The sequence below is a fragment of the Varroa destructor genome, unplaced genomic scaffold (genome assembly GCF_002443255.2).
Source record: "Varroa destructor unplaced genomic scaffold, Vdes_3.0 BEIS01000003.1, whole genome shotgun sequence".
Lineage (NCBI taxonomy): Eukaryota > Metazoa > Arthropoda > Arachnida > Mesostigmata > Varroidae > Varroa > Varroa destructor.
In genome coordinates, this window is record NW_019211456.1 from 21,880,875 (window position 1) to 21,891,132 (window position 10,258).

At 39.2% G+C, this 10,258-nt stretch overlaps 1 protein-coding gene across 3 annotated transcripts; it reads left to right on the forward strand.

The window, feature by feature from the left end:
• Positions 1-4,583: 4,583 nt before the first annotated feature.
• Positions 4,584-6,863, forward strand: LOC111247832 (uncharacterized). Of its 3 annotated transcripts, none has more exons than XM_086984909.1 (5): positions 4,584-4,803; positions 4,920-5,216; positions 5,395-5,462; positions 5,694-5,843; positions 6,703-6,863. In XM_086984909.1, the coding sequence occupies exons 2-5, from the start codon at positions 5,018-5,020 to the stop codon at positions 6,769-6,771; spliced, it is 486 nt and encodes a 161-aa protein (XP_086841035.1). In that variant the 5' UTR covers positions 4,584-4,803; positions 4,920-5,017; the 3' UTR covers positions 6,772-6,863. The 3 variants fall into 3 exon arrangements, with proteins under 3 accessions (XP_086841035.1, XP_022655004.1, XP_022655005.1); XM_022799269.2 differs by having other exon boundaries at positions 4,587-4,735; XM_022799270.2 differs by having other exon boundaries at positions 4,589-4,735; positions 6,721-6,863.
• Positions 6,864-10,258: the final 3,395 nt, after the last annotated feature.

Sequence of the window (10,258 nt, forward strand, 5' to 3'; positions counted from 1 at the left end):
GTTTAATAAAAATATGCTGAAACACTGAACACGTGTACTTCAGTAGCATAAAGGAAATGTTCGATGGACGCTTAGGGCTGACATTATGGACCAGCACGCCGTTTGTACTCTTGAAGACTTTAGATATTTTATGTAATGATGTCATTTTCATCTTCCCGTGTTTCACGGCAAGAGTTTACGATACATACGAAAAATATTGTGCCCGATTTTTCCAGAATCATTTACCTAAGTAGATTTGCATGAAGTGATATTATGTGGTAGCCTTTATGGTGGATACATTTCACTGAGCTATGAAATAATTTTATTTGAAGTAATACTAACCTCATTGGCAATGTAAATTTACACCATAAAATGACGCTCCACGGAGAAAAAATGCTTTACTGGAAAATTCTACTAACAATACCAATAGAGCTAATATTCAGTGAATTTCCGATCTACTCTCTACCCATCCCAGTCTCATTGTCAGTGATTAAAATGGGTTTTTTGACCATGCTAATTTACGCAGAATTGCTACATTTTATGAGCGTTCCATAACTACCGCTGGTGATAACTTACTAGATTGGTATTTCATACAATACAGTAATGTGTTTTTTGAGAAATGGTTCGACGGGTCTTGAAGGATGTTCGTGAAGAATTTCTACAAAACATTTAAGGTTACACAACGTTTGACTTTGGCCCCCGTTTTTCTGATGACACGGAAAATCGTTGGCATTAAGCGACTACGCTGAGCCTGAATATCTACGATCAGTCTAACTGAGACGTAAAAGATCGACATGACTGCTATTTAGAACGAAAACACATATGACGGCTTGAGAGAGGGTTTCCTATTTACCTTTACTCAAAAACAAAGATAATCTACGAGCAACAAGCCTGCTGCTAGACAAATCAAAGCAGTTACGTGGTTTTATCTAATGTAATGTTGTTTGGAACAATTAAATGGTGTTTTACAAGCTCGCGATTTACCACTGATTAACGATAAAGTCGCATTTATCAATGAACTAATACCCCTTCAGTAGATTTTCCCGAAAAAAAAGTTAACCAATATTTTTGCAGCTATTACTCTTTACACATTAATTAGCTTATTCAGTGAATGTTTTATTTTTTCATTGCATAACCTGATACACTACAGCTTTAACAAATTCTATCGAATCATCGGATACGCATTAAAAGGGAACAAAGCTCAATGCAGCCATTGAATGTACTGACTTTGTACTGGCCTGCACAAGTGCTCTAACTTATAACCTGGGTAGTTTTATTCGAACCTTTACAAACTGTTTCAAATTAACGAAAAAAGCTTGAAACTTTTCTTCAGTAAAAAAGGCCATGAATATATCTCTGTCTTTTAAACTGGACCGCCTCTAACCAGATTTTTTTGATCGCTTTTCCTCTTTCGACTCCGGTTTTCGCACGCCGAGCAAAAATCAATTGCTGCCTACCCTCCGCGCTGGACGAACCCCCCTCTAAGATAACAAAAACTTCTGCCTAAGATCGACGTTCGGGCTAGCATTATTCATATTACTATTATTACTATCATATCTGGTATGGCGTATGAGCTGAATTGTTATTAAATTATTATTAAATAGGATAGAGTTTTAAAAAGGCTAAAGATGTATAAAAAAAAAAAACAAAATCGATGAAATATACTCGTTTTTGTTTGAAGGAAAGCATAAGAAAAATTCTCGATTCTGATTCGCCACCCAGTATATGGATATACAAATGGTACTGAATGCTATCTATCATGTCTATATTTAGAGAAATAAGGCATAATTTTCTGTTGTATAGTTTTTTGCAGCTCAGAGATTAGCCGAAGATAATAGGTAGGTCATCGCAATGTGAACACTTCTGCGCTCTACCGTAAAATACAACGACCTTTTATGACGTTCCTCTAATTCCTTGGGCTTCTCGCGTGAGCGTACTGCAGTATAACATGCCATAGTGACAAAGCCACACCATCTATGAACTAATCCCTGTCTGCTGGGAGTGTTCTTCTATTCGTCAATGGCGCCATACAAAGCAGATAAGTGAATATTTGTCTGTGAAACTTTATACAGCAACTGTATGAAAATACATGCCGTAGTCTTTTCTATGACTGTATGTATCCATATTTCTCATTCTCTTTGACTTTCAGCAAAGTAGACGTGGACCTTTTTGACCTTGGAGCCTCGACGGGGACTACGATCTCGTCGGGTTCCTGGAAGGATAGATACAAATAGAAGAGCAAGACGCAACAGTTATCGCATATTTTACGCGTGGTCCATGAAGGTTCTATCCGCCGGGTGTATGTGGGTTTACTTCATTAACAGAGTGAGATTTTTAAATGTTTCGAATGTGTTCCCCTTGTATTTTCTCTTTCTTGAAGTTATCTATTATCGCTTTACTACTTTAAAAATGCGTATCTTATTTTTTCCTTGAACATTTACTGAGTACCGTGTGAAACCTTAGCTCAACTTGACACATTTCCCTGATCCTAGCTAGGTTTGTCCGGTTTTTGAAAAGCGCCTTAAAATATTGCTTCGCTGAGGTAAGGTGCCACCCGTGAAGACGATAAGCCTGAAACAGGGTAGCAATTCGAAACAAACCGAAAGGGCAGCGGTTACAGACCGGTTATTTGCGCCCCAGAAACGCTCTATTAAGGACCGGACAGGAGTCGAAAACAGGGAAATAGCATTCCTGGTAGCTGTTTTGCTGTGCACTCTTATTTTACGCTCTCTACTGTACTGCCACGCCACTGTGCACTGACCGTTCAACGAATTTTTTCAGCGTTCTTGCTACTGCAAGTTCTGCAACCTACCATTAGGTCGCAACCGACAACTGTCAGCTGGGCCATCTGGACCGTCGGCATTGCGAAGACCGCGATTGGTGCGAAGCAAACTGACGAAATACGCTTCGTAAAGGGAGATTTCGCTTGTCGGCTGTGCTCTCAATATGGGTCGTTAATCATTAATTTATGCTTTTTTTTTTTTTCCTCTTTAGAAATACAGATTTTTTTTTAGTTGTACCAACTGGGAAAATGGAGCTGAAAACGAAATTAAATGAATAGTAATAAGCCCTACCCTAAACAAGTTAAACGAAACCTTACGGTCAGGTGTAGCTTACAGAAATTCTCTATATATATTAAGTAAATGTCACTAATTCTGGATAACTTTGAGACGAACAACCGTCTGCTATCTTTTCCAGTTTGCCATTGCTCCGATATGAAACAGCAGCAATGACGTTTCGCCTATTTCACTCATGCTTCAGAACAACGGTGAAAAGATATTTGTAAATTGAATATCAGTATTTTCACTAGTAGCCAACTAATATTCTTATTTCTCAAGGCGGTTACTAGCGAATGTCATGAGCAACTCTATAATTCGGGCCCGGAACCCGTTCAGAGCCAACGGTTAAAGCCCAGTTGAATGAATGCTGTGCTTGCAATAGCGTCTTGAAACATATAGGAAAAAAAACTCTACTTAGATATATTCACGGCTTTAGAATTTAGGGGGTAAACCTGTCTTTGAACTCTCACCCATCCGCATATTATTAAGCAAGTTCAACTTCACGTTGTTAAATGTTATTGCATCGTAACGGCTTCAACTTCTATCTACGCCTGTGACTGTGCATATACCTAATTACCGTATCTAGTAGCCTCGTTTTCAGCGAGGGAATTCATTACATGCTATAATATCAAGGGATATTTAGTCTCTTGAAAGCAGAAACAGCATGCACGCTTGTAAAATGTGAGTCTAGTCTTAGCTTAGACACATCGTTTCAATATTACGTAGAATAACATTGTGTGGAAATCGATCGTAGAAAAATTAGTACCATTATTAGGGGACTGATGGGAAGATATTGTTGTGAGCGCACCGCATTCGCGAGCGTCATAATGACAGAAGAAATTTAGACGTTGTGGAAGATTGCGTTCCAATGGAAGAAACGTCATTGATCGACGAGAGGCAACAGATAAATTTAGGCAGTGGCTACTTTTCAACACCATCACGTTCAACCGCCCGTAAGATAATGTCTCAAAGCAACATAATCATATATGGAGGAATTAAATACGCTTGAACGCCAAAGCACACCCTGTCGATGTGTACGCTCAATCGTATATATTACTTAGCCCGAAATGAACACTGTATCGTATAACGATGCATGTAGAAACGCTTTTAACAACGTTTTCTACTCATTATCTCGATACTGGTCACAGTAAATCACCGAAATGTTCTGACTACAAATATCTGCGAAATACTAAACATCTGATCACGTTAACTGGTGGCTCAGGCGCCATACTCACTGAACTCGAGGCTAATAAAAAGTGATAAATTGCGTTCCTCAAAAGCAAAATATTGCCCAACCTTTGTCTAATTCTCGAATCTTTGGTCGCCTGCAGATCTTTGCAGGGCATTTGTGTTATATTCGACTGTGCTATGTTTCTATCCCGTGGATTCGCTGCGCTCCATCTCTCACTCGCAGGCTGAATTACCTAACTCTTGCACTAGCAAGAAGCTTTAGAATGCGCATATGTTTTGTTAGGATAGTGAGACTAGCTTTGCCCTACAATGAACACATATCAGATATTAATTGCTAATTAAGGGCGTAATTGTTGAATCAATTTTGAACATTGTAGCTTTTTGCCCCTATGCACGCCCTTCTAACTTTAGCAGTCGTTAGTCATTGCGTTTCCATGAACGAAACGTCCATAGACAAACGGATCTTCGGAAAATGCTCATTTAGACTAAGGGAGCCAGGCTTGAATGTATGAACTGCAGCTGGAACTGTATAGCATAGTCAAGTTTCTACAGTGATTTCTTCTCAGCTTTCAATGTTACGTCGTATAATGCGACTGGCCTATTTAACGTTACGTTACAATTATAATCAGTTGTACATAGGTCGTGTGCGATTGGTGCACAGATCCAACTAATATACTCTAGCCTTTACAGAGTTTCAGTGCTGCACATTGTGAATCGCCTGATTTCCGTACCAATCTGTCACAGTACACGTCCTGGTTCACTGAGCAGAGCGGAACTCACGCCTGAACATGAGCCGACTACCGGCAGGTGATGCAAACGCAATGTTTCGAAAGGCAGTGAGACGTATCGTTCCTCGTGCGCGTTTCAACGGATACTTCTACCTGACGCAGATGATTATTCATTTCATTGTCACCAGTGCCATACTCTGTTATACGCGACATGGTGTTCTAGCTGGAGATTTGCAGAAGCATGATTATAACATTTGTCGTAAGTATCCGAAACGCAGACTGAAGGAACATTCGAATGATCGTAAACGCCCTAAAGCATCTACAGATCGTCACGCAACATACATTCGTTAAACTTCAAAAATAACACTGCCTTAAATGCTATTGTAAATGAGTGAATTTCTTTTCAATCATTAAAACCTTCTTTACTATTATTTCAGTGTTAAGCGAATCTCAGACGAAGGTCTATATCGACTGCGTTTTCGTGAACTCACCCATGACCCCTTCGGTAATCTCGACCTAATTTATTCAGTATGGCTCGAATCGTGGCCAGACTACGCCGTAAATGTTATGTTTTAATTGGGAGATTTTCTTCTATAGATGCAGTATTTAAGGATGCTCGATCTTGCGATTCCAATGATAGCCGCTACCAGCATCAAAAGATAGTACAGTGTGTATTGATGACTAGACAGAATTATTATAATTAAAACTAACTCAAATTGTTTTTAACAACGTATAGCTAAGGTCGCAAGTAAACGAGCTAACCGCAAAGTTTCCGGGTATAAACCTAGCTGAGATTACCTCGTTGATTTGTAAGGCCTCCAACTACGACGGCGAGATGGTTGTCGACCAGTTTTTGGATTCTTTTGAGGAGGATGTAAGCAACGAGGTAACTATAATTAATAACACAGATTGTGAAGGAAATAAAATGCAACCACCATATCACCACGTAGTCTGTCTAATAAGGAAGCTGAAGGCTCACAGATAGACCTGTAATCACAAGACTTGATCAAAAGTAGAGCATTATTACGGCTTTCACCATTGTAAGCTCTAAGATCGAGGAGCAAAAAGCTGCCAAATAGCTCTAAAGCCATATATATTGACCGATCTAAGAACTTTTAACACCTATTTTCTGTTCTGATCAAGCTCAAAATTGTATGCTTTTGGTTTATCACTGCCATCGCAGCACCACATTTAGCTGACTCTAGTTAGTTGGAGAGTTTTTTCTTCAGCACATTCGAACTAGTTACTCGTGAATCGGATGCAGCAAAATGCACGGTTGTTTACTACAAGCTTATACTGGACTTATCGTTCGTAATCCTCTCGCCGCCTTACATCTGATCAGTTATATAGTCAATGCACACAAGCGTAGGGTAGAATAACAAATCTTTCGACGGTATTTTACGAAAGCCCGAGCTTCAGCAGGAAAATCCATCCATAACCCTTTCACCTATCAACCTTTTCATCTACAACTAAAAATCTAGGTAGTTAATGTTTCCAGTAACTGTTGTGACTGATTGGTTATGTTTCGAGATAACGAACACCAGCGATAGTCGACAATCGTTCGTGGTCGTTGTCTAGATCATGTAAATATGACCCCTGTAATTCAAGATTTGCCAGGTACACAGATAGCCTATGCGTCGCAACATAAACCTGCTAAGCGTGTAAATTTATCAATAGTCTATTAAGAATGCTCGATTCTGGAATCGATCAAGAGAAACTGTGCAGATTTCTATTTCAGAAAGTAGATCTTTAATGCGTTTCAGGCGATTCGGATACTGCAGAAATGTCTTCCCCAAGTGCACAGTACGTTGTAAGCGCGACCGCAAATCGGTCAGGTAAAGAATCGAAATGAACACGATTATACGAGCTGAATTGTGTGAAAATAAAATTAGATTTGTGTCGATAACGAGGTGCCTGTTTATTGCTTTGATCAACGGTAAGTCGTCTCACAATAACCTCACGATCGGCGATCACGACGCGCATCACTTCGTTAGAGATAAGCCTGTCCTTGACTGCTACTTCACGTCAGATTTCTCGACTGATGTGAGTTTAGCTATGATTTTTCTCTATTTTGTATAGAGTGTGTGTGTATACATATATATGTATATATAGCATCATACTTTTGAATAAGTATATGGCTTTCGAATTCCTTCTCCGCTCTAGTAGTAACTTGCCGTAACATTTCACGATTAACTTACTACATGCTTACATTATAATACATTGATTGTATACTTTTGCTGCAACTACAGTATCCGTATGCTTACAACAAATAGCAGTAATGTCTACTGTCACAATGGAGTGTTTTAAAAAAAATCAAAATCATCCATACAAAAGCGAGTTACGATTCAGCGACATGATATATTTTCCTGGGTTTCGAGATAACGGAGTATCTTGCCTTGCCTGATATTACTGAGAATAATTGCTGCGGTACCTACTTCAATTGGTTTGCTTTGCTTCTTTTCACTTGATATTGGCAATCGATGGGGTTCTGAAGGCCTCGTTTTTGTCTGTTTTTATACTTATACGCCTGCCACGCACACCTCAGGTTAAACATAGGTTGGGGTTTTCCACGAAAATAGTTGACCAGAAGATAAAATAGTAGTCGACCGCGTATCGTCATGTACGATACTAATGTCCGTTAAAAAAAAATTGATTTAATTTGCCCTACTATCGCAAGGTTTCGGACGCTGGGCTTCTCACAAATGGGAACCTCATAGGTTTTGGACGGTGCTACTTCACTCTCGAAAAGTTCCCCTCAAGTTGCTTGACGGGCTACTGGATTTTTAGATCACGACAACTGCAATCGTTTCTCCGAACTTTTTCTTCGGTGCGATCTTTCAATAAAGGTCCCGTTACCGTCAATGTGATATTGATGTGCGTAAATTAATTAGCGACTTTGAAAAGATCACTGTCTAGCCAATACGTGTACATTTTTTTTATGTGTACTTACCTTCCATACGCGAACATTGAATACAGATAGCAGGACCAGGCGGAATACATTCGCTCGTTTGTATTTAAATTAAATTTGCTAAAAAATCGGGCGTCTGGTCGTTAATAGTGCTCTGCCTTTTGCTAGCACTTGATTCCACGGGCGTTGCAGGTAAACTATTCTAAATTTGCTCTGAAAGGAAATAGCCTTGCAACCGCGTCGCAAGGCAGACACGCAAATCTGTTTTAGAAGACCATCTTTATTTCATCCCTGTCTTTTTGCTACATTAGAAAAACAATTGTGTTTCATATCGCATTTTATAGACATTCAGTTTCAAAATCTATTAGTTCGGTTTCGATTAGCTCTGTCGAGAAGTTACTCTTCGAAATTACCGTAAAGCAACAGCAGTGTCAAGTTAAGTCAATATCAGTCAAGAAACAGCTCAGTTATTGCATAGTTATGGTACGAAATTGAAAACCATTTGCAAGAAACAGACGAACGCATGATGGCTATTAAGCATTAACCATTGTCAAGCACCGAATTTGCCATCTGTCTGTTATTTCCGTACTGTATTTATATACTGTAAGCTTCCCGGCTAAGCCGTGACTTATCAAACACATTGTTTATACTGTCGGTGCTCGGCACAGTAGCAGCGTCATGAAAATAGACAGGACGCTACCAAAACACAGCTATACCTTTCCCAACTCGGCTTGACTTTCATCGTCTCTGTCGTTTCCTGCCGTTAAATCGGAACTCGTTTATAGCAAGTACGTCACTGTATTCTTATTTCTCATTCAGATGATATACCCCATCGAGACTTTTGCCAATGTACCTCGCCCATCTTTTTTGGGCGCCTCGGTCACAGATGTTAAACACATCAGTTCAGAAAGATAGATCATTTAGTTGTTTTCCGTTTCCTCCGCCTTTACATAGTTTTGAGATTTTTTTTTGAGATTTACATAGTTCATTGGCTAATTTTACGTGTATTGATAGTATGTTATACACGCTAGGTCAATGAGTAAATCTGTTGCGTACAGAACACCGACCAATCACATCGTAGAGAATATCTAACACCCGTTATTTCAATACTTCATTTTTTGCTCAAGTGAATCATAAAAAATGCAGACTCGGATATCTTATAACGAGCTAGCTTTAGGATTAGACTAGGAAAACTCATAAATGCGTGTCTGGAAAGCTCGGCGTAATACTTGTAGGAATCAAAAAAAGCTACATTTTACTACGTTGATTGCTGGTTTCGGGCATCGCATTCATTGGAACAGGGCGGCAAATCGGCTTATAAGTTTCGCACATTAAGAGTTTTCTTTTAGAAACAAACGCTTTCAGCTTATGGGTGAATACTACCTAATCTAGCAGCTTTTGTCAAACTGCCCAGCCTTTAGTCTTACCTAAATCCTTTTAAAGCATCTGCCTCGCATTCTTCAAATATAGTTCCGTCTCTAGAGTTCGTTGACTTCGATTTTTCTCAGGTGCCGGGTTACCTCATTCTTACAGTCGTAGGAAGCTTTGAGGTGTGCATATTTTTGGTCTTTTATCGAGACTGCACGTGTTCTACCAATAACGTGCGTCTAATGTTAATTTTGAGAAGCTAGTTACCGAATTAATTGTCAATTTCGAACGTCATTGGTTACTGCGAACGCGGTATTTTTGGTTTTCTTGTTTCTGTATTGCTTGTACATCTCACAGGCTCTACTTTCGCCGAATCGATCCAGAAAGTTTCCAGAAACCTATAGACGACTAAAAAACATAAGCCATAATAATAGGCGTCATACATCAACTGTTAGCTATACGTTGAAATTGCTACAATGGCTTTCTTTCAAGTGGGTTAGATACTATATAACCTAATAAATGTTGAGCTAAAGTTACAAAGCCAAAACTCAGAGAAAAGACCTGGCTGAAGTTGATCTGTTTCGGATTGTATCATGTAACTGTACGGTAAATCGTCTATCTGTTATAACGTCTACGATACATCTTGACTTGCTACACAGATGATAGCAAATGACAATAGCGCAATGGAAAACTTTTCTGCATACTCTGCTCCCCTGATGATGGTTGTTGCTACGACATTCGACCTTGGTCAGGATGGATATTGTAAAACCCGCAAAGCGACCCGGGTCATCGTAAAAATTACAAGGAACAGTGTTAATTGAGGCTGTAAATTAATGCAATATAGGTCAAAAAAATATATACATATATATATATATAGTAACGACTATTATAAATGAGGCTTTATCTGATACAGCTTTAGTGTTAAGCGACTCTCAAATGAAATTCTAACTTGATTGTGTTGCCGCGAAATCAAGGGCATAATAACAACAACCGCCTCTATCGGAAAGCCGCCGTTAAATCGCAAC

Coding starts and splice junctions, on each gene's coding strand:
- LOC111247832 (XM_086984909.1), top strand. CDS start 5,018: ATGAGCCGACTACCGGCAGGTGATGCAAACGCAATGTTTCGAAAGGCA. Junction 5,217..5,394: donor GCATGATTATAACATTTGTC/GTAAGTATCCGA, acceptor CTATTATTTCAG/TGTTAAGCGAATCTCAGACG. Junction 5,844..6,702: donor AGGAGGATGTAAGCAACGAG/GTAACTATAATT, acceptor TTCAGAAAGTAG/ATCTTTAATGCGTTTCAGGC.